Source organism: Trichoderma breve, chromosome 2 (genome assembly GCF_028502605.1).
Source record: "Trichoderma breve strain T069 chromosome 2, whole genome shotgun sequence".
In the NCBI taxonomy this organism is placed as follows: domain Eukaryota; kingdom Fungi; phylum Ascomycota; class Sordariomycetes; order Hypocreales; family Hypocreaceae; genus Trichoderma; species Trichoderma breve.
In genome coordinates, this window is record NC_079233.1 from 850,826 (window position 1) to 876,683 (window position 25,858).

General features: G+C 51.4%; 5 protein-coding genes across 5 annotated transcripts; 2 read left to right on the forward strand and 3 right to left on the reverse strand.

Moving 5' to 3' along the window:
* Positions 1-611: 611 nt before the first annotated feature.
* T069G_02523 (protein kinase domain-containing protein) lies at positions 612-4,406 on the reverse strand (the record flags this gene model as incomplete). Its single annotated transcript, XM_056169733.1, has 5 exons — positions 612-832; positions 892-1,185; positions 1,249-2,954; positions 3,022-3,744; positions 3,802-4,406. The coding sequence occupies 5 exons, from the start codon at positions 4,404-4,406 to the stop codon at positions 612-614; spliced, it is 3,549 nt and encodes a 1,182-aa protein (XP_056030625.1).
* Positions 4,407-5,734: 1,328 nt separating this feature from the next.
* On the reverse strand, positions 5,735-6,640 carry T069G_02524 (short chain dehydrogenase domain-containing protein; the record flags this gene model as incomplete). The annotated part of the gene is made up of 1 exon (XM_056169734.1): positions 5,735-6,640. The coding sequence occupies one exon, from the start codon at positions 6,638-6,640 to the stop codon at positions 5,735-5,737; it is 906 nt and encodes a 301-aa protein (XP_056030626.1).
* A 968-nt stretch (positions 6,641-7,608) lies between these two features.
* Positions 7,609-11,249, forward strand: T069G_02525 (AAA domain-containing protein; the record flags this gene model as incomplete). Its single annotated transcript, XM_056169735.1, has 6 exons — positions 7,609-8,545; positions 8,609-8,892; positions 8,981-9,871; positions 9,932-10,004; positions 10,063-10,798; positions 10,877-11,249. The coding sequence occupies 6 exons, from the start codon at positions 7,609-7,611 to the stop codon at positions 11,247-11,249; spliced, it is 3,294 nt and encodes a 1,097-aa protein (XP_056030627.1).
* Positions 11,250-12,302: 1,053 nt separating this feature from the next.
* On the reverse strand, positions 12,303-17,166 carry T069G_02526 (galactose oxidase, central domain-containing protein; the record flags this gene model as incomplete). The annotated part of the gene is made up of 6 exons (XM_056169736.1): positions 12,303-14,983; positions 15,035-15,355; positions 15,425-16,044; positions 16,102-16,369; positions 16,445-16,823; positions 16,897-17,166. The coding sequence occupies 6 exons, from the start codon at positions 17,164-17,166 to the stop codon at positions 12,303-12,305; spliced, it is 4,539 nt and encodes a 1,512-aa protein (XP_056030628.1).
* A 3,399-nt stretch (positions 17,167-20,565) lies between these two features.
* T069G_02527 (uncharacterized protein) lies at positions 20,566-25,167 on the forward strand (the record flags this gene model as incomplete). The annotated part of the gene is made up of 3 exons (XM_056169737.1): positions 20,566-21,120; positions 21,272-24,876; positions 24,951-25,167. The coding sequence occupies 3 exons, from the start codon at positions 20,566-20,568 to the stop codon at positions 25,165-25,167; spliced, it is 4,377 nt and encodes a 1,458-aa protein (XP_056030629.1).
* Between the last annotated feature and the right edge of the window lie 691 nt (positions 25,168-25,858).

Below are 25,858 nucleotides of genomic sequence, written 5' to 3' on the forward strand. Positions count from 1 at the left end.
TATTTAACTCTAACAAATGAAATACACTCCAGCTATGGGAAGCAATGCTCATGTCACCTAATTACAACTGATTCGACTCACCAGCCCCTGTAGCTCTCCCACGGTCCCATTAATTGCCTCTGTTGGCTCAGCTTTCTTCGTGCCACTGAAGTCGATCAACATCAACCCTGCTTCCATCATTTCAGCCCTCAATATCAAGTCTTGTACAATGAAAATAAAACCAACGGTAGTGCTGCACAGCATATGACAGCCCTTCGATCCAACAGCATTAAAGTATCTTCAGCCTAGCATTGTCGTTCACCCACTGCCTTCACAAAATAAACCGACCCCGTTGGAAGAATCGTTGTCGTTCTCCATTCCGAAATGTTGATTAAAAAGAAGAGAAAATTAGCTTCAACCACGTTGAAATTTTGTCGCAAAGCATAGCTTGAATCCATTCAGATCCCATTTTGGTCCACAGCCACGGTGTGTCGGAAGGGGCCCCCTTGTCGTCGCCGCCATATATTCAGTCGTCTTCGAAACAGTTAATCAGGTCTGTCCCAGCGATACATCCCAAGCACCCAGGTAAAAAGAAACAGAAAAGAAAAGCAGTAAAGCAGTAAAGCGCCGTATCACGAGTTTAGAGTCTTGATCATCATCTTCTGCTTGCTTGGGTCCTTAACCACGAGATTGCGATCGGTAAACACAATCCTCATCGTATCCACAACTTTGTGGAAGCTGCTTGCAGCACCACGCTCTTGGGTGAAGCGGATGATACTAAGCTGTTGCTTCTTACCATGCTCAATCACCGTTATCACCTCTGCGGCGAATGCAACTGGTTTGAGGTTTAAGCCTGTGCTTTTCATTAGCTGCCACTCAAGGAGATGGACGTTAGCACATTTGGCAACTCACAGTTCTCAGCTCCGACTCGCGCAAACACAATGTTGCGTTCCTTATCCACTTGTATATCCATTATTCCGTATTTGCGCCATTTCCGCAGCAATGTCGACACTTCCTGTCGCGTGCGTTTGCGTGACAAGCTCATACAGATGTAGCTCATTGCAGGTTTGACGCGGAATAGCCTAGTAAGCCAATTCTGCTTCACTTCAATATTGCGGCTGCTGCCGCCAGATGATGACTTCTGCAATCCTTGCACTTTCTTATCGGCCTTGTCAGTGGCCGTCTCCTGATGCTGACTTGTGTCATCTATAGAGGGTTCCATATGGTTAGTTGAGGGCTTTCCAATAGCTGAGGTGTTGCCATTCTTACCTCCATTAATCATCGTTGAATCTCTATGCCGATTGCTCTTCCAAAACGGGAAGCTAAAGTTCCTCTTCTTGGTTGAAGTGGCGGTAGTAGAAGTTGAGCTGGACTGGCGAGTCTCGCAAGAGACGGTTCGCTGCTTGTCATCCTTTGATTCTACCAATGTCTCACCGTCTGTGTCAATCTTAGACGACCGCTTGAACCACGACCTCTTCTTCTTTACCGGGCTAGAAATGCCAGGTTGCGAGGTATCCTGCGCGCATTGCTCATAGTTTCTCACCATATCTTCCTTTTGTTCTCCCTGGTGTTGCAGAGGCTGTCCAAGGCCCTCTTTTGTTGATTTCTTTCGCACGTTGAGTGGCTCCGGAATCTTGACAGGGCTCAACGCGGATGGAGAAGCTACTACCCTGATTGAGGTTTCGACTTGGTTCAGATATTCGACACCACTCATGGGACGGCTCGCCTTCTTTGGTGGCGTATACGGGGGCGCCGACACAATCCTTGGTTTGTCCACATTGACAGTGCTGACACCTGGATTCTCATTAATGCATGGTAGAGTACCTGTTCGTCGATTTGCCTGGCCATAAGCAGGGGCCGATACAATTCGGCGATCTGGCTGGTTAGAAAATAGCAGTGGAAAAGCCAGTCGGTTAATCTCATCCACAAGGGTGTCATTGTCGGCAGCTCTTGAGGCTGGTCGAGAATTGACCGCAGTAGTCTGTTGACTCATGAAGCCACTTTCGGATGGAATTGGCGGCAGGGGGCGACTGCTCCAGGACTTGCTGGAGAACTCTGTAGGTGCAGTCGCCTCTGACGGAGTATCGATTTTAAAAGAAAGAGGCGTCGATTCACACTGCTTCCTCTGCACATCTACCACTGATTCTGAAAAAGAGTCATCTTGGATGAGGGAGCTCCCAAATGCGTCATCACAGTCCTTGGCAATGTTATTGCTAAAATGACGCAGCTCTTCGTTAAAAAGAATCGAGGCGTCCTTGGAGACGGGACCGCCTTTAGCTTTGGGATAGGTACCATCCGGTAACTGAGGCATATCCGGAGTTGGAGACCGAGGTCTCAAGGGAACCTGATGTTGTGGGATCCCACTCACGGCGGTCATCGAGTCTTTTCGCGAGGGATGAGGTTCTCGTCGTACCTGCGCTGCAGAGGCCGATCGCTTGCGCATGTGTGAAAAATCGACACCTCGCTTGTGTCGCAGGCCAGAGGCATGCGTCTGTGGTGTGCCTTGCCGAGTACTGCGCAGGGAACCCATGGATCCTCTTGACGACTGGGAGCGACCCGTATGCGCTCGCATAGAACTGGCTCGTCCGCGGCGAGATGAGTTTGATCCGCTACGTTTTCTAGTCGGCTGTGATGCTTGCAGCATCTCGCCGTCCCGATGGACAGTAATTCTCGCATGACTGGCTTGCGAGCCGCAAGCCTTCAGCATTCGACTGCCTCTATAGGGGTCGTAACTCTGGACGGTCCCGTCCTCGGTTTCTGCTGTTGTAGAGATGACTGTAAATCGAGAGATGGATCTACCGTGGCCGTTGGCTCTGGGCTGAGAGAATTCACATGTCGAAACGCGCTTCTTCCAGGAATTTGGCTTGAGATGATGATAGTCGCTCATGGAACGGGACAGTTCCGGCTTAAAATCCTCTAATTGCTGCTCGCGGTAGTTGTAAAGAAGCCAGTAAAATGCCTTTTGGTCATTCGGCCTAGATTCATTCACGGTGAGCACAATTCATTATAAAGAGCGCATTGTTAAGTTGATCAGTTACTCACTCTTTAGAGCCCAGCTGTCTCTCCAAAACGTCATCGCTAGACATGTGCCATAAGGAGCGCAGCTGTCGCAGCAGCTGAGGGTCAATCTGGTGCGGCGGAATTGGAGCATAATGAAATCCCTTGCGCGTATCTGGAGGCTGGCCAGTATCCTGACCAAAATCGTCTAGGTAGTTGTACTTTTGGATCAGAAGGTGCTGCCAAATCTGCTTCATTGAGATGCGATGATCGGGATTGACTTGAAGCATGCGGTCGATGAGATCCTCGGCTTCGGGGCTCAGAAACTCGGGCATTTTATACTGCCCCTTCTTAGTCTTGTTCATCATGACACGCAAATCAGGATCATCAAAAGGCAGAGTTGCGGACAGCATGGCATAGAGAATCACGCCCATGCTCCAGATATCAGCCTTATCTCCACGGTATTGTCTATTCTTGAGAAGCTCAGGCGCCGCATAGTGTGGACTGCCACAAGCCGTTGCCAGTCGATGAGTCTTTGATTGGTGAAGAGCCGCCATGCCAAAGTCGGCGATTTTGATCTGGAGGTCGGCGGTGATCAAGATGTTTTCGGGCTTCAAGTCGCGGTGGCACACGTTGAAGGAGTGGCAATAGGCAATGGCGCTGATCATCTGTCGAAAAAAGTAGACGGCCACTTCCTCAGATAACCTCCCTTTTGTGTTGATAAAGGTAAAAAGATCGCCTTGGTCAATGTATTCAAGAATGAGATAACTGGCGGAATACAGGTCAGTGATTGCATCAAATCATGGGCAAGAGAAAGCAACAAACATTTCAGAGCGATTCTCCCATATATCATAGAGCTTCATGATATTGGGATGTTCAATAAGCTTAAGGATAGCAACTTCGCGTTCAATTGACACGGGAACTCGCATTTCGCCATTGACCTCTGGGAGGCTCGAATCCCACTTGCTAAGAGCAGCCAGGCTGCTATCTTGAACAAGATACGCCATCCGACGGTTGACAATCTTGACAGCGGCGAGCTGCTTGGTGATGTTGTGGCGACAGAGCCGAACACGAGCCGACGAGCCTTTTCCCAAAGTCTTTCCTAATTGCCATGGTCCAATGTGCGTCTTGTAGTTTCTCCTACTTTGACTGCTGGAGGTGGAGGCGTAGGATGCTTGGGAGAGACGCTTCGCAGCCTCTACAGATTGCTGCGGCTTCTGCACAGCAGGAGCATAGGCGTTGTAAGCCACTGCCTGGCCGCGTGAATCAGGCCGCATGTTCTGATGCGAGTGGTAGCTATTGTTTTGAGGAGCACCAGATTGGCTGTATCGTGCCTTTTGGCTCTGGTGATTTTGAGCAGGCACAGGAACATTGAGGCGATTCGTGGTCTCGGCGAGAGGCGCACGAGTTTTTGGGGTGTATTCGACCATGGTGATCGCGGCGAGTTGCAGAAGAATTAGCACATAATATTCGAAATCAGCCTGCAGAAGAGTTGGCTGGGATACGACTGTGAAGCGGCAAGATGCTGATGATTGGTAGGAGAATTGAATTGGTAACTGACGAGGCCTAATGCAATATGCGTAAAGGGGAGAAAGACAACGGGATGCTGTAAAGAGATTAGATGAGGAAATCACGAGAAGGAAGAATCCTGCAGAGAAGCATCGAGACTGGAGGAGGCAAAGTTTTGGTAGGCGACGTGCTTGGAGAAGGGGGCAAAAGGCAAAAGGTCTGGTCGGTTACGAGGAGGGGAACATGGAAGGCATGCCAGCTGGTGAGACGCAGCTGTCCAAAGACAAGGAATGCAGCGTCTGCTTCTGCCAGTGGCGGCCTTTCAGTGGGTGCAGAGCAGCTGGCGAGCAGCTACAGGGGAGACCACAGGGGAGAGGGAGCGGGCCAGCACTGGAATTTGGGTCAAAACAGTTGCGCGTCATTCCTCGGTCGGGAGTTGAAGTTGAGTTGTTTGGTGGTGCGGTGCGCGTGTACTCAGATTCGGCAGTCTAAGCGGATGACACTCGCGATGCATTCCAAGTGTGGTTGGAATTTATCCCCACTGGTTCGATGTCACAATCCCCCTACTATACCACAGACGAGTCAAGGTAGATACTGAAACACGCAGACACACGACACAGGTAGTATTCTTGTCCAATATCATTACAGAAGCTGAGAACAAACTGTAGAGTCTCGGCCTATCGCTTTGCGTGGGCAAATTGACATTTGATATTGACGCAGATTGTAAGCCCCACCTTTACGATGAAAGAACATAGTTTGGCCAAACGCGCTGCAAAGGATGCCTGGGCGCATGCAAATAAATGACATAAATACATCATGTCTATAATTATCTGTCTCTTGTGCTGTTTGCCCAATTTTCAACTGACTGCACTGCAATCTTTGCTCGCACACAGTCTATGTTGTTCCAGAGTCACCTCACAATAAGCGCGAGCAGAAAGCAGCGGTTGGCCGATATTTAGAGGGAGCAAATGCACATAATTCTACGGCATCATCTCTGTCAGTAATATTATCACCATAAGTCTATTTTATAATATATCAATGACACGGTCTAAAAACATTGTAATTCTAATCCCAAGAGCCAAAAACAATGCTGGGGCGTCAAGTCGAAGACTCGTACACAGATAAACAACTGCCCAAGCAAGGGATAAGGTTGAAACATGACTAAGCCCGCCCCACACAATCGAACCACCAACACTTGGTTGAGGATCGGCCCCTCCTGTCCAAGATAGGAAAAATGCCAGTGCCGGTGCTAAAAGCCATCTCTCCACTCAACTCCCATGACCCTGGTCTTGAGCAGATCCTCCTTGAGAATCTTGTCTTTCTGCTGTTCCAGCTCTTCCATGTCCCATGTGGCCAGCACAAACCGACCCATGAGGAAATTGGATCGATCCGTGCTCAGGTAGACGGCAGTGGCCCCGGACAGCTCTGCCTTGTCCGTCATTCGGCCGATGATGGCTTCAGGGACGACGGTGTTCTTGATGAGGTCGGTGAGGACACCCCCAGGGTGCATAACCACGCAGCGAATATCGTTGCCCCCGGCTTGCTGCTCCCGATCAATGTACTCGGTAAAAGTGTTCATTGCGACTTTAGAGGCAGCATAGGATGATCGTCCATAGACATAGCGCCAGGATGCAATCGAGCCCACGTTGATGATTCTGGCCTTTGTCTTACCCGCTTCCTTGAGAGCGCCGAGATACGCCGTGGTAATCATGTACATGCCGCGGATATTGTTGTCAATGTCGCCCAGCCACCAATCAGGATTAGACTCGTCAATGGCAGCAGTGGATAGTGACACTGCCGCGCTGTGAACAAGGATATCGGGAACCTCTGGTAGGCTATCCATGAGATTTTTGACCGACGCTTTATCCGCAACATCGGTACCACCTCGAACAAGAACCCGACAAGAGGGAGCAAGAAGTTCAATTGACGTCTTTGTCTCCTCTAGTGGTTCTGATCGTCGACCAGCGATAATGACAGAAGAAGCCCCAGCGATGGCGAACTGTTCAGCAATGGCCTTTCCTATGCCAGTACCAGCACCCGTGACCAGCACGATCTTCCCCTGAGCAACCCCTTTGAGACTTGCCCTGGGGTCGATAAACGGATAGACATCCGAGTGTCGTGGTCGTCCCACAGCAAAATCTTGAGGGTAGTCCATTTGGATAGAAGGTAAGGTGACTAGTCTCTTGAATATATCACGACAGAGACAAAGCAAACGACAAGAAGTACTTGAAAAGGGAAAGGAGAGGAGAGGGAATTAGAACCGGGAATCTTTGCATTATGGAGAAAATATGAGTCCCACGCGCAACTCCGAGTGTCTCCATCAAGCACTTTAGCGCTGACAATGTCATATATCATTCTCAAAACGAAGCTACCATGATTCCATGATGAGTATTTCCCTGACTGGTGTTGTCATATAAGTGCTTATTCCGGTACCGGAACATATCCAATGCAGTACAGCTGTAATAGGGATAAGCGTAATTGGTTTAGTGGTAAAATTCTCCGTTGCCATCCGCAACGTCGGGGAGCCCTGGGTTCGATTCCCAGATTACGCATCGACTCTCTTTTTGCCCTTTGGCATCGTGTCCATTTGTTTTGTGCATCACACGTTTGAAATATCCACGAACAGACAGGTGTGGGCGTGCATTTGCTTTTTTTGTGTTGAGGTGGTATGTGTTTTGCTTGGCAGTTGGTTCCATCATATCGTGCAGCGGATATTAAGCTCCAGGGCTATCAAAGCTTCAGGTTGTCCATCAGATATAGTTTCTCCACGTTTTGCTATTATGAATACGCCAATATCTTTTTGGCTGAGAAAAAAAAATTCTCATTAGAGTTTTATATTCTACACAATTTGTGGATTCGAAAAGTAGTTGCCTTGATAGAGATGATTGGCGTCTTGGAGAGCAAATCTAACAGCCAGAGGTGCAGTGCTTAACTGGTACCTTAGCAGAAGAGGGACCTAAAGAGCTGGCGTTAAGTGGTGGTGGGGTCAAAGACGCGTCCAACCGCGTCGCAAGAAACTCACGGCTGCCTTCTCACCACAAACTTGCATGCAAATAGCAGCACCACCTGTTTTCACGATAACCTCACGAAGCCGGTCAGCTCCGACGCAGCTCATCAGTAAACATGAGTTCCAGCACCTCACGTCGGCGGCGGCGTGTGGACGACGATGAAGACAACGATGACAGCAGCACTGAAGGCCACGGTTCGCCTTCTGGAGACGAGAGCTTCAAGCGACGGCGATTGGACTCCGATGACAACGAGCAGCCACGGCGAAGCACCGGTCAGCCAGATAATGGCAAGGGAAAGGGCAGAGAAGCTGGTAAGGACAGCTTTCAACCAGGCGCCATCGTCAGAGTCGCTGTAGAGAACTTTGTCACCTACGAAAAGGCCGTCTTCTTCCCTGGCCCGAATCTCAACATGGTCATTGGTCCCAACGGCACGGGGAAGAGCTCTTTGGTCTGCGCCATCTGCCTGGGGCTTGGATATAGCCCCAAGCACCTTGGCCGCGCGGGGACCGTCAAGGAATTTGTCAAGCATGGCAAGGACACGGCAACCATCGAGATCGAGCTTTACAAACGGCCCCAAGACCGATCCAATTATGTCATTCGAGTCCAGATTCGCCGTGAACAAAACATCCAAAAATGGTGGCTGAATGGCAAAGAGACGACGCACAAGAGGATACAGTCGCTGATGCATGCGCTCAAGATCCAGGTGGACAACCTGTGCCAATTTCTTCCACAGGACAGAGTCGTCGAATTTGCCGCCTGTACCCCGGTGGAATTACTAGGCGAAACTCTGCGAGCCGCTGCTTCCGAGGAAATGCAAACGTGGCATCGACAGCTCCGAGAGCTTCATAGGGACAAGAAGGGACTGGTCGAGGCCGTGCACGAGGACACCGAAACCCTGAAGAATCTACAAACTCGCCAACAAGGCTTGCAGGCCGACGTGGATAGAATACGCGAACGAGAGGAGATTCAGGAGCGAGTTAGCAATCTCAAAGGCGCCCTTTCCATCGCCCAATATCAAGAAGCACGCAATAGCCACCTAGCGGCAAAGGAGCGTAAGAAAGAGGCCGAGAACAGACTGAGGCGTCTTGAAAGCGAGAGCGGGCCATCTTTGGAAGCAGTCAACCGGAAGCAGGTCTACGCTCAAGAGATTGAGGCCGCCATTCCGTCAAGGGCAAAGGCCTTTAGGGAAAGTCAGGTAGCGGCGCAGAGTCTGGCACAAGAAATCAGTGCTGCAGTTGACGACGTCAAAGAGTGGTCGAATAAGATAGGTGCAGAGCGCAAGGGGTTTGATGAGAAAAAGAAGGAGATTGCAGCATCAAAGCTGAGGATCACAAATCTACAGGGAGATTTGCAAAACCGACCTTCTGACTTCAATGCAGGAGAATGGAATCAAAAGATTGTAAGAGCTTTCTCGTCTTGTCACATCTTTTATATCTTGATTATCCTTCCTCCATTCTTTAAACTAACAATTCTGGTTTCTCTCATAGCGAGCCGAGGAGCATAACCTGCGCGAAGTTGAAGGAGATCAGCGTCGACTAGCCGCTGAGACAGAGAGAGTCAAAGGACTTGGAAGGGCGAAGATGGATGAGCTGCGGAAACTCAAGGCAGACTTGGAGTCTCTTGACACACAAGAGGGCCAACAGCTAAGCTTCATGCGGAGACACTTCCCGGAACTGGCTACGGCTTGGGATTGGGTTCAAGAGCATCAGGGTGAATTCGAAAAAGAGGTTTTCGGTCCACCCATGCTGTGTTGCTCAGTTAGAGACGAGCGCTACTCCAACTCAGTCCAGGCCTTACTGCAAAACGACGACTTCCTCTGTTTCACAGCACAGACCAAAAATGACTACAAGAAGCTGACCAACCAGCTGTACCGCGAGATGAGTTTATCCGCCGTTATCAGAACCTGTTTGCAACCTCTCGCTGCTTTCAGGTCTCCTGTTAATATTGATGAAGCTCAATCGCTGGGCCTGGACGGCTTCGCGCTCAACTATTTGGACGGTCCTGAACCGGTTCTTGCCATGCTATGTGCTGAAAAGAGATTGCATCAGTCCGGCATCTCGTTGAGAGAGCATACCGATGACGAATATGAGAAGCTTGTCCATAACGGGAAAATCAACCAATGGGCAGCCGGAAAGCAGCAGTACATAGTTCGTCGACGAAAAGAGTATGGTCCTAACGCAATGACAACAGTTGCCAAGAGGATCCAGCCGGGAAGATTCTGGACCTCTCAGCCTGTAGATTCACAAGAGAAGGTTGAGCTTAACAGGCGACTAACAGAGGTCAGCGGCGAAGCAGAAGTCTTGAAGTCGGAGTATAAGGAGCTGAGGCAAAAGATCGACCCTCTTGAAGACCAAAAAAAAGACATACAGGGTAAAATTGTAAGTCAGCCCACCATTTTTAGGCTGGATATGAGAACTGCCATGTTAACGTCAGACAAGGAACAACTGAGAACGGAGAAAAACGCGCTGCAGCGAGAGTTCACCAAGTGGCAGTTGATACCACAAAAGATAGGTTCGCGTTCCCACGGACTAGCCTACAATTTTGTTCTTTGACTTGCTAACCAAATTAGAATCCGAGGAGCGCCATAAAGAGGCAAACGAGCTGGCCATGAGAGAGGCCCGAGAAAGAATCATCGACCTCGGCTTTGGATGGGACAAGGCAGTGGTAGAAAGAGCCAAACTCGTTCTTCGCCATCAAGAGGCCCTCGGTGACGTTGCAAAGGCCCACGATGATCTCATTGAGGCCAAGATACGACTCATTGAGGCCAAGTCCGACATTGAGGGTCTCAAAGCCCGCAATTCTAGTATAATGGAAAGGCTTGAGGAAGAGAGACGTGTTGTGCAGCAAGCTACCGAAGAAGCTACCCAGGCCAGAGATCTAGGTCGCGGACTGCTTGACAGGGTTCGGGACCTCATCAACGACAACCCCGATAAGAAGGATCTATACAGTTCCTTGGCTGAAAACAGATCACCAGCAGATATAGAGATGGATATCTCTGCTGAGCAGGCGAATCTCGAGCTCATTCACGCAGCGAACCCCAACGTCATTCGGGAGTTTGAGAGGCGTGAGCAGGAGATTGCTAAACTACAGAAGAAGATGGGTACACTAAGTGACAAGCTTGCCCGCTTGACTGGACAACTAGATGAGCTGATGGGCAAATGGGAGCCCCAGCTAGACGCCTTGGTGTCCAAGATCAATGATGCCTTTGCCTACAACTTTGAGCAGATCAGCTGTGCTGGTGAGGTTCGGGTCCACAAGAACGAAGACTTTGACCAGTGGGCTTTGGACATTATGGTCAGATTCCGGTATGTCTACTTCTCCTTCCTCTCACCCTTCATACTCCTTCATACGTGAGTACAAGAGCTAATCAGGGGGATGTATAGTGAAAACGAATCTCTTCAACAGCTCAATGCCCATCGCCAATCCGGCGGCGAGCGCGCCGTCTCCACAATCTTCTTCCTCATGGCCCTCCAGTCCATGGCCCAGTCCCCCTTCCGCGTCGTCGACGAAATCAACCAGGGAATGGACCCCCGCAACGAGCGCATGGTCCACGAGCGTATGGTGGAGATTGCTTGCCGCGAGCACACTAGCCAGTACTTCCTCATCACGCCGAAGCTGCTGACGAACCTGCGGTATGATCCCAAGATGAGGGTGCTCTGCATTGCTAGTGGGGAGCACATGCCCAAGGATGGGACGAAGCTTGATTTTGGGAAGTGTTTGAGGATTCAGAAGACGCTTATGGCGGCTGCGGCGTAAGTAGCATGAATCATTGCTCTGCCTTGTTTTAAACCATTTGGATGGGGGTTTTTTGCTTTGCTTTGTTTGGCCTGAGTTTGGGCGGCAGGGCGTTTGGCGGATTTATATACTAGTAGAATTTGCATGTAAAGTGCATATGAAATGATTGTTAAGCTCGAGTCTTCCCCGGCTTTCTTCACATATATATATCACATCAAGATACCAAATGAAAAACAGTATAATATGGTTTTAAAAAGAACCAGGCAATTCATCTCTCATCATTTAGTAAAAGTAATAAATAAGCCAAACCATGCAAAAAAATCACGAAAAATAACAAAGTGTGTAAGGCATGAATCCCCCTTTTTGCATGATTCTTTTTTAAGTGTCCACCTTGAGCGGTCCCCCGACAATGGAAAAAAAAAGAGGAAATAGGAGGCAGCAATGAAAGTGCAAGAAAAAAAGAAATCACGCGTATACTTCCACAATTATTGTACAAACAAAGTGTAAAAGGCGTCTTGTGTCCCCCCCCTTATATTCTTCCCACGACGACGCAAGTGTGTGTAAAAAAAAATCAGACAAATAAAAGCAGGACACGGAGAGAGCAAAGCAAAAAAGTTGATAATAATAATAACCGAAGAAGAAAAAATATGGCGTTTCAAAAAAGCAACGAAAGATTCACATCCCTCCTAGAGAAGAGAGCGAGCGCATGCGCCGTACGCGACAGGCCGTTATGTGTATCATGTCATAAAAAACAAGTAACCAGGCTCATGTTCAAACGAGCCGTGCCTTGAGAAATTTGGTAAGAACCGGTATTAAGGAGAGAATAGGAATTGAAGATGTGGTGTACTAGTAAACAACAAAGATTTAGGCATATCCGTGACGTGTAGTTGAATCAGCCATCGCGAATGGCGAGTAATAAGCAATAATCATCAGATGATGGAAAGCGGCGGGGGTACCACGACTCTTCAAAACAAGCAGAACCCGACGAGTATCTGAGAGGCATAGAGAGGTGGCAGGATGGTGGGTATATGTCGTCATACAAACGTAGCAATATCCAAAACATAATATTTTGGTTTAGCCTTGCTTGGGTTCTCCTGCGTCGGAGTGATTTTCCGTATCAAGTCGCTTCCTCCAATCCGCAAGGTTGCCACTCATCCCCATGCCGATAGGGGTATCGTCCTCTTTCTTAGAGGCGTTGGCGGACTCGAAATCAAAGTTGGTACTCAGACGGTAGTTCTTGTTTGTCGTCTCCCAGTGGTTTCGAAGAGTCTCCAGCTCGGTAGCCAGATTGTCAAGCGCAGCGCTGTTTCGGTTTCCCAGGTTGCTATCTCCATAGATACTCTCACCCTCAGAGCTTTCGTTGCGGCTGTGACCGAGAGCGAGGGTGCCGAGGCTACCGAGACCCATGCCATTCGCCGCCGCCATCGCATCGGCGTTCATGCTGACAACATGCCGGCTGCGACGACGGTAGGTATCGACAGAGTGCTCGACTTGATCAAGAAGCAGTGAAACCTTTTGTTCAGCATCGGACGCTCGCTGCTCGAGAAGGGCATTCTCGGATTGCAACTGCTCAAGTTCCTTTCGTTGGGTGCTAAGAGATTTGCGGGCTTCGTCGCATTCGTGCTGGCTATTTGCCAACTCGGCTTTAAGACCCTCAAGGCTCTTCTCTAGCTGTGCAGCAGAATCATGGAGCTCAGCTTCCAAGCCAGATATCTTGGTCTGCAAGGCGGCACGCTCGTTCTCCCACCCAGCGGAACCAGACTCATTGGGGCCAGCTTGCAGTCTATCCTCCAGCTCAACAACTTCGGACTTCAACCGGCCATTCTCTGTCTTATAGCGTGCCAGTTGCTCCTGAAGCTGTTTCAACATCTTCTCTGTTCCCTTGACATAATGCACCGCTGACTGATAATCGCTCTCAAGCTGGGACAGCTTCTCGCGGTACGCAGTTTCAGAGTCTTGGGCTTGGATGGCGAATGTCTGCTTAGTCTCTTCGTGGGCGGCACTAATGCTGGCCAGCTGAGCCTCAAGCTCGCGCAGGCGATTTTGCTGCTCGGGAGAAGTTGTCCGTGGGCTCGTGAGGCCACGAGTTCTGGCGGAACCAGTGGGGCTAATGCCTCGTTCAACAAGAATATCCTTGAGTGCGTTGTGCTGCACAGTCATGGCGTTTGTTTCAAGCTGCTGAGCCGCCAGCTGGTTCTTGATATCCGAATGAGCAGCCTGTAGGCCCTGGTTTTCCCTCAAGGCAGATTGGAGCTGTCGTCGAATACCAACGCCTTCACGGCTGGACTGCTCCTGGTACTGCTCCAGCCCAGCAATGCGCTCCTCCGCACTACGCAGCCTATCGGCAGCTATGTCTGCTTCTTGCTGGTATTTCTTAACTAAAGCGTTCGCAGCAGTGAGCTGGTTTTGGAGTGCAACGGCACGTTCAGCATCTCCATTATGCGCAGCTGAATCGTCCTTCGCAGTGAGCTTGGAAAGTCCTGAAAGGACAGCTTCCCGATGTGTGCGTGCTTCAGTGGCGTGCTTCTCGGCAAGCTCTTCAGCGTCCCGTAGACGTTGGGTCACAGCAACTAATTCTGCTGTGCGCGCTTCGTGTTCAGCTTTGAGTTTAGTCAACTTCCCTTCGACCTTCTCCCTTTGGGCTCTCTCTTCTTCAAGTTTTGTCTCAAGGTGGGCACTCGCATCCTGCGACGCTTCAATAGCGGCCCTGAGAGACTCAAATGTCTCTTCTCGGCCATTTGATGAATCGGCAACTTCGTCAAGCTTCCTTGAAATAGTCTCCTTTTCAACTCTCAGCAGTTCCAGAGCAGCCACAGCCTCAGCGGCGGCCACTGCTTGCTCCCGGGCTTCACGCTGAGAGAAGTGAAGTTCTGCCTTCAGACGCTCGACTTCCCCAGAGTTTTGCTGTTTGTAAGCCTCCAAATCGGCCATACGCTTCTGGGCGGCCGATGTTGTGTCATCGGCAAGCTTGTGGGCCCTCTTCTCGGCATCAAGCTCGGATTTCGCCGCCTCCAACTGTGTCTGAAGACTCTTTTGGTGGTTGAGGGCAGATGCGAGCTTCTTGCTCATATCTGCCGATCGAGCAGCAAAATCCTCTCCACCTTCAGGCTGAGGGGTACTTGATACACTTCCGCCACTCTGAGCAGCCAGCTTAGCTTTGGCATAAACGGCTTCCTGAATGGCGACATCTCGTTGCCTTTCTGCCTCCGCTATCTGCTTAGCAGCAACAATAGCTTGCTTGTCCACGGCATTTTGAACGTTTGCTAATTCTGTGCGCATAGCCAAAAGAGCCTCGATCAGTGGTCTGTCTTCGTCGTCGAAGGACTCGACAGCTTTTCCATCCAGTGCAGGCCCCATGGAAGCATTGGGAACATAGCCACCTTTCCTGGCCAACTCGAGTTCCGATGCATACCACGCATTCCGATTTCGAGCATTGTCAAGCTCCTTGAGAAGAGCAACAGTCTGCGAGTTTCGGCCAGATGAACGTCGGTTGAGGTTGGCGCTCATCGGCTTGGCTGTATGCGGCGGTGATGCCGGTCGAGTTGGCGCAGGTCTCTGCATGCCCTCAGGGGGTCCTCGCTGCATCCCTTCAGGGGGTCCTCGCTGCATTCCCTCGGGGGGTCCTCTCTGCATTCCCTCGGGAGGACCTCGCTGCATCCCATCTGGTGCAGGCCTCTGCATTCCGTCAGGTGTAGCTCTCTGCATACCCTCTGGCGTGGCCCTCTGCACTCCTTCTGCCATGCTATCGATCGAACCTGGTCCTGGGCGCATTTTGCCCCTGGGGGGTTCGTTGCCGCCCAAGGAACCTTGTTTAGATCCTGTCCTTGAAACTTGCGTAGGCGTAGTAGGTGTTCGTCGTCCGTTAACAGGGTTGCCTGCTGCAGACATGGGTGCAGAGGTAGGTGCAGGTGCATCGTCCTCAGGTATTATTTCGCGGGTTATTGGCGACGGGGCAGAAGCCAGCTGGGGTGAGCCCGTCGGCGCCCGATCAACTGACGCACCTCGGACACGTCCCACGGCAGACGGATCAGGACCCGGTTTAGCAGGGGTTGGGCCTTGCGGAGGCGGTCCGGAGGGGCTGGCAGTTGCGGCAGCTCTAGGCATCTGCATTTTGTTTCCTGGACCTCCTGGGCCGGGGGGGCCTCTAGGAGGGCCTCCGGGTGCTCTTGGTGGCGCACCGGCCGGAGGAGGTGTACCTGGCCCTCCAAGGCCTGGTGAGCCAGTTGGTTCCATGCCATTGGAAACAATTCTCCGGGTAGCTGGTTCGTTGTTGATGCTGGATGGGCCACCGACAATCATGTTTCCAGGTTCGGGAGGGCCTCCTCCGTTGGATCCATCGCGCATCGGGGGCTGTCTGTTGGGATTCGATGCATCGCTTGGCCGTCGCGCTTGGGGTATTCTCTGGGGCCCTCCTGGAGCATCGTTGGGATATCGAATCTTAGTCGTGTCCAATACGTAGAGAATGCCAAGATCGTTAGTAGACGAAGAAGCAGTGCTAGGTTCTCCGCCAAGCACAACAATGGATTTTCCAACTGTGGTCATGCTGTGTCCAGATCGAGCCGAGGGAGAGGGACCCATATTCTGGAAAGTATACCACCTCCGTTGCGTGATACGGAACGCTGCAAGGTCTCCCAAATCAGTGCCTTCATCAGTCCTTCCTCCGAAAATATACATAACATCGTCCACCAGGGCAGCAGCGTGACCTTCTCGAGGAGCGGGAATGTAGCCAATGCAATCTAACTGCGACCACTTGTTGACTGCGGGATCGTAACACCAGACGTCGTTGAACCATTGGAAACCATTCGTGCCACCAAACCTAACAAGAGTGGTCAGAGAGAACAACAGCTGTATAGGGTCGGTTTAGTACACATACAGATACATCTTATCGTTAAATGTCACCATGGAATGGTTCGTTCGCGCGGCGGGCATCTTGGGGCTCGCTTCTGCCTTAAGAAGAATTTCCCATCGATTGGTCGGCGACTGCAGTTGGTTGAGATCAAACGCAGAGAGATCGTTCATAAAGAAGCCCTCGACTTGACCACCAAAGATGAATATCTTGGAGCCAAGAATGTTAAGCGAGTGACCATATCGTCCCGATGGACGAGGCCCTGCGGGCAGGGCGCGGGACCAGTGCCGTGTTGCTACAAACAAGAATTGTGGTAAGATTCTCGATGCCCTTGCCATTTAGGGGAATTCAATAGGCGATAAAGACTCACAAGTATTAAGTAGATATAGCGTCTCATCTAAGATGTCATTATCATCAATCTTGGTGTCTCCGCCATAAACGATGAATGCATTGCCGACTAGCAGACTAGCATGGCCAACGCGAGGCCCCGGGCCCTCGGCGGTTGTCGCCAGTGGGTAACATGTCATGCTACCACCGGCCTCGATCATCCAAAGGTCACCCTTTACAGTCGAGGAGTTGATCAGACCACCCATCAGATAAACGTCTCCCTCCTTGGAGGCGACCGAGTTGACGGCGGCGCCATATCGAGGAAATGGACTGGGATGCGACGAAGTGTACGTCAAGCGCCGCTGCGACCACGGATAGAGCGAGGCGTTGGAATTGTTGCTCACGGGCGGTTGGTTTCGAAACTTGAGGGTTTGCGCGTGTTAGATGTCACACTGCGGTAGTCGGTGGGATTAGCTCCGAACAAAGGTCACTCACAGGCAAATCACTGGGCTGGGACGTATCAACGCTTCCTGTGCGGCGGCCGTGGCCTTGGACTTGGCCCTGATCTGGGCTAGAGGTATTGGTGTCGTTGTCGATAGAATGCAGGCTTCCCGTTGGCGTCGCGCGCTGCAATGCTGTGTTCTTGTCGTCTCTGGCGACTGCGCGCCCCGGGGCATTCTGGATGGACCCCTGAGAGCCTGAGCTGCCGTCGCGACTGGTAGTCGTACGGTCCTGGTGCTTCTTGGACTTGAAAAGAAACGCCATGGTCGGCTGCGGACCGCTCGCTGGCGGAATATGTGCAGTGGCGTGTTCGCAGGCGGACGAGGGACGATGTGGTGGTTGTCGAGGTTGTTGAGGTTAACGAACGTGGGTGAATGGCGACTTGGAGAATCTACTGTAGAATCTCCAAACAAAGCAGCAACGAGAGGATTGCGCGCACACGCACACGATGACACGGACGGCTCAACAAGGCCAAAGAGAGAGTGACTGGAGAATTGTTAGGAAAGAAGGGGGTCGAAGCTCGAGCGTCGAGATGGCTGGACAAGCATCTGTGGGAAGTATCCGGGGGAGTATCGCCGAAATTTCAGTGGCCACCTATTTTGGGGGGGAGCGGGAGTGCGGCAGGAGAGAAAAGGGCCAAGATCTGAACCGTGAAGCAGCAACGCTCGTTTGCTCTGCCGTTCGCGAACCTGCGGAATGGAGATAGCAGCTCGCAATTGCTCGGAAACAGAGGACAGTAAAGCCCAACGAGAGAGAGCTGAGGACTGAACTCAAGGCGGGAAAAGCCACAGCGACTGCTGGTGGTGATGGATTGGATTTGGAGCTGGCACGGGGGACAAAGACAAAGGCGCCCATCCAGTTCACCTCAGTTCGTTTCTGGTGCTGGGCTGCGTTTCGGCCTCCTGTCACAGTGCCAGGGCCAGGCCAGCGGGCCAATTAGCGGGCGATGCTGGTCCTTGGGGTGCTTGAGTGAACATTTTTAGGGGCTGCAGGCTCACCAATGTGCACTAACCTCCTGTAGGTACTGACGTACCGCCGTGCCTCAGCATGGCGTTGTGGGGGACTCCTAACAGCAGTGACCTGGGGGGTACATGCAGGTGCGCCAGAGGGAGCGGCGATCACTTGGTCCCTCAGCTGTAGCGCTCTGCAGGTCGGAGATGGCGACGATGTGGAGCAGGCCAGAAATCAAGGGGCTGGAGGGGCAGCGACAGGCATTTCAGCGTCGGATACGGGAAGGCTGACGCAAGGAACAATCTGAAGTGGCGAGCCAATGCTCTGCAGTTTCGTCTGGAAGCTCGTCTGCGAAAGAAAAAGAGTCCACTGCTGACCTCATCGTGCTCGTGCCTGCATCGGTTGGAGCAGACAGACGGACCCCGTAACAAGTGCTACATGTCAGATATAATAATAATCTACGAGCACCTTATGCTTGAAAATAGAAATGCGCCACCTGCTGCAGTATTTCGTATGATTTCTTCACGTCCATTTGATTCCCGACAGCTTGGTTGCTCCGCATACCGGTCGGTACATACTGTAGTACATGCCACTTGGTAGCCGCCCGGCAATTCCAATGCTGATCGCGGTTGGCTTCATGCTCCTGATCAATTTCCTCCCCTATTGTCTCGCGGGCAATTATTAGTACTACTCGTGCTATTAACCCGGAAAAGCCTTGGCTGAGTCGGCAAGCTGATTTGCCCCAGTCGCACACGTTTGTGAGCCGCCCACCAGCAGGGGCAGAACCTCGTCGATCATATTTGCCTGCTCCTGTTACCCTGTACGCGGCCCAGCAATGGGGAGATTTGATGCTTCTGGGCAACACGCGAGCTAAAAATATCAATGCTCTATTGACGGACGTGAAAGATTTTTTTTCTTTCCCCTCTCTCTCGAGGTCAAGAAAGCCCGCACTTTGTTGACCCAGTCGGCGTGAATTTGTAAGTGAGCCCGCTACTGTAAGTACCTGGAGCTAATGCATCACGCGTATTTCGTTACCACAAAGGACTCGTAGAAATGGAAGCGTCTATTTCGAGCTCCAAAATGGCCTTGGCTGCTTCCAACCCAATACGCGCACAGACCGTCTAATCTAGATTCCTCGTTCGAGTGCTAAGCCCTAAATGGCCATTATCGAAGTAAAAGGAACACTGTGTGCTGCTTGGCGGCGTGTCTCATTCAATGTCTTGATGCCAGCAATCTTCACATCAGCTCAGGCACATGTATTGTTGTCTCGTCGTAACGCGCGACGGTAGCTGAGCATCAGCTACGAAGTACCTCGTAGGGCACTTACACCGGTCTCCCATACTCCAGGCTAATATCCACACTGTCTCGCGAATGGTTCCATTCAGCTGCTCAAGGTGCTACCGTAATATATTGGTTTGCTATTAGCTTGCAGGCAGGTGGTTAATAATAGCTCAACAACCATTGTCGTCAAATTGGATCTCAGCCATCAGGGGGGCATCGGGCCTGACAAGCGGAGGACAGAAAAAGCGAGACCGGGAAGATTTCGAGCACCCACGAGTTGAACCATACGCCTACAAAAAGAGTGGCTGCTATATCTATATTTCCTTAGTAACTGCTACTATATCTATGATTTTCTTGTACTGCTAGTATAGCTACATGTTTCTAGTAACTGCTACTATTTTTCATTTTGCGGTCTCGCTTTTTCTGACCTTTGCTTGCCTGATTAGTATCAGCGTGGATCGCCTGTGAACAAACATCTTGATTTTAGAGACATGGGGTATCACGTGCTCTTTGTCGACATCTGCAAAAACCGGTCAGGGGAGATGAGGCTGATCCTGACAAACAACGGAAAGGCTTCAATAAGTCCAACCAACAAATGCGTGCCGACTGCGTAAGCTCTGCCGGAATGCCTCGTGTGGTGCCTGAATGGCTTGTTGCGGGATAAGCTTTTTAGCGTCCTTCTCTAGATCGCCACGACATCAGTATTGATCTCGTGTCTGCCGCTTAGCTTATTCACAAGCAGCGTGCTCTAAGTATCATAGCTGTAAACGCCAACTATTTCCTGGCAAGACCATCAACAAAATAGCCCGATTATTCACATGCCGTAGCCAACCTTCAATGACCCATAGATACTTTGACTCCGAGGCGCGGAGATAAGCGTTTAACCTCTTTGTTTTTTTGGGGAGTGCTGCTGCCTTGCCTTCCACCTCTAAAGCTTCCGGCGAGCCACGGCAAGCGGCGGGATGGATGGCTTCAACAAACGCTGGAGCCGCGAGTCACAGAACTGGGCTGCATTGGATAGAATGGACAGCCCAGCTTTGGGTAGTAACAGTCGGCGTCTTCTCGTTGTGATAGCAACCCGAAGACGCGCATATGCATGGCTGTGGGCTGTACGACCGCTGCATCGGCCAGTTAGCAGCTGGCAATAGACTTTCACAGGTGCAGCGTAACGTTAGGTAGTTGGCAATAAGCCATCCCTCGCCCCAAACCCAAACTCTCCCCTCCCAAGGCTGGAAGTGACTTTACCATTCAAATCCTCCATCTCCATACTTATTTTAAGCCGTGCATCGACTTCATCGCCCGCAGCATCTCTTCCTCGGCCGATGAAAACAGCATTCCATTCCGCGCACTCGCACCGCTGAGCATGGGTGCTTCGATATGATGATTTAGAATATACAGTAGTGCCGTGCTCCACTTTAGACCGCGACCGTCATGTCTCTGCCTCAACCGCAACAAACTTCGCCTCCTCGGCACCCACAGCAACGCGCTGCGAGCCTCCGAGAAGCAACGCCCGCCCATCTCGACCATCAGCAGCCTCTGCTGACCCCGTTGCCTGCGCGATTAGACGAGCTGCGAGCCGCGGCTCATGGACTTCCAGCCGAGATGACGCAGCGATCCGGTGCAAATGGCTCACACGCATCCGCCGCCGCAGTGACCAACGGCGGTGAGACTTCGAGATTCAAGGTCCAGTCGACTAGCAGCTCCGACCACGACTCCCAGTCCAACGAGACGAACGACAAGCGGCCATCGAGCGCTCCCGGCCGCAAGAATGGCATTATCGCCGGCGATGCCAGGGACGACAACAGCATCGAGCCTGAGCGACCGATCCGACCGGTAAAACCAGCCCTCCAGCGCTCAAAGAGCGAATATGCGCCGCGACAGACCGAAGAGTCAGACCATGAAGACGATGAGATCCACGAATGGGGGGCTAGACATGGTTTTGAAGATCACTACCAGTCAGAACACATCATTTCTCAGCTTGCGAATGTACGTTTAATCATCCTCTCCTATCCCAGCCCTATCTTCTCGAAGCTCTCAACACCCCTCCTCTCCCCCCACCACGACCTTACTTCGTGGTCTCCCTACCCTTGGTCCGTTCCCGTATAACCCACGACAGCATGCTAACCCTAGACCCTAGAATTGGTACATGTATTTTACGGATAAGCGGCACGAAACCACTGCCAAGCCCAAGGCGGTGCAGTACGAGCTCCAAGATTGGCGCCAAAGAGACAGGCTTAAGACGGTGTCTGCAGCTCTCGCTGTTTGTTTGAACATAGGTGTCGAACCTCCCGACCAGCTCAAGACCAATCCGGGCGCGAAGCTAGAGGCCTGGACGGATCCCACCATCCCACCTATACAGAAGGCGCTTGAGAACATTGGCAAGTCCCTTCAAGCGCAGTATGAAACTCTCGCAATCAGGGCTCGTTACAAGCAGTATCTGGACCCCTCGGTTGAAGAGACGAAAAAATTCTGCATCTCCCTTCGTCGCAATGCAAAGGACGAGCGCGTGCTGCTGCATTACAACGGCCACGGTGTGCCAAAACCAACGGCGTCGGGCGAGATTTGGGTGTTTAATAAGACTTATACTCAGTATATCCCAGTTTCATTGTACGATTTGCAGCAATGGCTTCAGGCACCCACCATCTTCGTGTGGGACTGTTCAGAGGCCGGCAATATTCTTAATAACTATCATCGATTCGTCGACAAGCATGACGAAGAGGAGGAGGAAGCCGCACAGCGGGATCCTCACTACGTCAAGACAAACTATAGACCATATATCCATTTAGCTGCGTGTGCGGTCAAGGAGAATCTTCCGACCAATCCACTGCTGCCGGCCGATCTTTTTACGTCATGCCTGACAACCCCGATCGAAATGGCACTCTGGTTCTTCGTTTTGCAGAATCCTCTCAAGACCAATATTAGTCCGGAACGTGCCAAGAAGCTCCCAGGTCGTCTCCAAGAGAGAAGGACACCACTTGGAGAGCTCAACTGGATCTTTACTGCCATTACTGACAGCATTGCATGGACTACGCTGCCTCGGGATCTGTTTAGGAAGTTCTTCAGGCAAGACCTGATGGTGGCCGCCCTATTCCGAAACTTTCTCCTCGCGCAAAGGATCATGACTGTGTATGGATGCCACCCTCAATCATTCCCTGCCTTGCCAGACACTCATCAGCACCCGTTGTGGGAGACGTGGGATTTGGCCGTCGACATGGCTCTGGCGCAGCTACCCATGCTGGAGAGAAAGGAAAACGAGGGTATCGACTACGAATACCAGAATTCATCCTTCTTCACCGAGCAGCTGACTGCTTTTGACGTTTACCTCACCAGAGGTGACGCTGTGGCCCAAAAGCCCCCAGACCAATTGCCAGTCGTCCTTCAGGTACTTCTGAGCCAACAGCACAGAGTACGTGCCTTGATATTGCTGGGGAGATTCCTTGACCTGGGACCATGGTCGGTTCAGCTGGCTCTCAGCATTGGCATCTTCCCTTATGTTCTGAAATTGCTGCAATCTGCGGCAACCGAACTGAAGCCTGTCATGGTTTTCATCTGGGCAAGACTCATCGCGGTGGATATTTCGTGCCAGCAAGATTTGATTAAGGATAGTGGATACAGCTACTTTGCACAAATTTTGAAACCATCCGAGGCCTTGCCCGTCGTCAATGGCGATGAGCACAAGGCCATGTGCGCCTTTATCCTGGCCATGCTGTGCAAGGGCTACAGAAACGGCCAAATGGTATGCAACCAGACGGAAATCATGAGCTACTGCCTGGCCCACCTGCAAAACGAGGGCAACCCCCTCCTGCGCCAGTGGGCCTGTTTATGTATCAGCCAGCTGTGGCAAGATTTGCCAGAGGCCAAATGGCGCGGCATTCGAGAAAATGCATATGCCAAGCTGGCGTTCCTCACCAAAGATCCATGTTGTGAGGTACGGGCGGCCATGATCCACGCTCTTACTACTTTCCTCGGAATCCCCGACCTGACGGAAGAGGTTGCACGGATCGAGGAGTCGATTGCTTGGACAATTCTCGACATGGGAAATGATGGCAGCCCGATTGTGCGCAAGGAATTCTTGGTCTTCTTGTCTCATTTCATCATTCGCTTCGAGAGCAAGTTTTTAGTTGCCGCCTATGAGCAGCTCCAAGAGGAGAAGGAATACTTGGTGTTTCCCCCACAAGACGATGGGCAAGATCACAAAATGGGCCTGCACTATGCCAGACCAGATAACCGACAGAGAGACGGGACCATCAAGCCAACCGCTCACGGCCTCTCCCACAACACGGTCTACATGGCGTTCTGGAAACACGCCCTGATTCTGAGCGTTGATCCCCACCCAGAGGTGCAGCGTGAGGCTACGACGGTTATTGACTACGTCCACAATGCTTTAATAAACTCTAGCCTCGGTGAGGCGGCTCATGGCTTAATGGGAGAGGTCCAGAGAAGGGCAAACAGGGCATCGCGCAGCAGAAGCACGGCTTCTTTGGGTCCGAGGTCTAACGGCGCTCTCAGCCCCCAGCCATTGCAGTCTCCTGGCCTTCTTCGGCGAACGGCCAGCCTTCTCTTCCAGTCCTTCATCAACAGCGAAGATAAGTCTAGGCCTACCACTCCCAACAGCCCGATTCCGCCAAAGTCGCCTTCGTCAAAGGTATCTCCGGATCGTGTATCTGCGCCTCCTGAACAGAATGACTACTCTGGCCACTCGGCAACATACCACAATGCCCGCGAGCCTGTTTCCGGTTCGTATGAAGAGCGCGACTTGACCAAGGAGCCAAGCCTGCCACTTACGAGCAAGTTCCTCGAGTGGTCAATCGAGTATTTCCGTGAACCCCAAATGAAGAACACCGAGGCGGATGAGCCTGGCAGCACCGACTACAACGAGAGATTGTGGCGGAGGGCCAGGAATGAAGCCATCATGAGAGAAACGCAGCCACTCAAGCATATCGCTGGCGCTCACAGGTGGAACAACCAGCTGGGCATCATCAACAACGGCGCGCAACCTGCCAAGATGACGTTCCATCAATTCGAAGACCACTTGGCGGTGGCAGATGACGCCAATACAGTTTACGTTTGGGACTGGAAGAAACAAGGACGCCTGAATAAATTCTCCAATGGCAACCCAGAAGGTTCCAAGATTAGCGACATGAAATTCATCAACGAGGACGACCAAGCCATTTTGATGACCGGATCGTCGGATGGAGTAATTCGAGTATATCGCAATTACGACTCGGAGCAAGACATTGAGCTGGCCACGTCTTGGCGGGCACTCACACACATGGTTCCCAGCAACGTCAATTCCGGAATGGTTTTCGACTGGCAGCAGGCGACGGGACGCGTCCTCGTTGCCGGCGATGTTCGGGTTATTCGGGTGTGGTTTGCTGGACATGAGACGTGCACAATGGACATTCCAGCCCGATCTGGCTCCTGTGTTACCTCACTCACATCGGACCAGATGACGGGCAACATCTTTGTGGCCGGATTTGGTGATGGTGCCGTCCGTGTCTTTGACACGAGGCTGAAGCCACAGGAATCCATGGTGCGCAAGTGGAAGGACGAGTCGGATCGCCAATGGATCAAGAGCGTGCACATGCAGCGTGGAGGAAAGCGAGAGCTAGTGAGCGCTAGCCGCAACGGCAAGATCAAGGTGTGGGATATTCGCATGGACAAGGCCTTGCATTCCTTCCAGACCACTCGGGACACTCTGCGGACGGCAAGCGTTCACGAGCATTTGCCAGTATTCTCAGTGTAAGTTTTGGACCTCTTCTCTTCACGTACCTGACTCCCAAACAGTGAATCGTAGCTAACGCGATTGTTTATAGGGGCACCTCTGCGCATGTCGTCAAAGTGTTTAACCTGAACGGCAACGAGCTATCTCGACTCGAGCCATATTCAAGTTTCCTGCAGCAGAACCGGGGATCTCCCATTTCTGCCACAGCCTTCCACCCTCATCACCCGATTCTTGGGTGCGCGGCACGAGGCGATCACCACATTAACTTATTTACGTGTGAGAAGACTGAACCGCTGCAGCTTGCTTAGTGGTCCAGGCCACAGCGCTAGATTTTTTTGAAAGGGCGCCTTTGCCCATGGAGCATGTTCTTTTTTACCCTTTTCTGGCTGGATTATAAACCAACTCTTTGTTCAGTTTTTTTTTCTTCTTCGATGATATCAAGCGTTCGACGGTGAATGAGGGGACGCCGCCACTAGGTTCCTCGTGCTTTGAATAGATGCATTGATACTGTACATGCGGAAGGGTTATTATGCCCAACGTGTCCTCGACTTTTCAATGTGAAGGGCTTTGGAGGAATGGCCTCGGTAGGATTCTGGCGTTTGGGAGAGAGGGAAACAGTATTACTATAGTAAAGCTTTCAACAGATGAATTATTAGTATAATGAGGAACATTAGTGCGCCGATTTATGAAATCCAGTGTATCAATCGGACTGGTGATGTTCGCTTGCAGTAGAAAGAAATGCAGGGTATTCAGATTGGCGATGTGATTATGCACGAGAGAGAGCGCACATGGGAAATATAAAGAAAGTAAACGAAGCTCGGTTGAAGCATTCAAAAAGATTTCAGCCGAACGATTTTCGCCTCGGCATCTACTGTAGCTTGAAGTTTTTATCTTGTAGAGTAGTATTTCGTATGGATTTTTATTAGAGGGTGGACGCCATGCATGAACGGACATGGTTGGTTGTGTTCTGCTGAAGAGGTAATTTCCGATGAGTGGCCC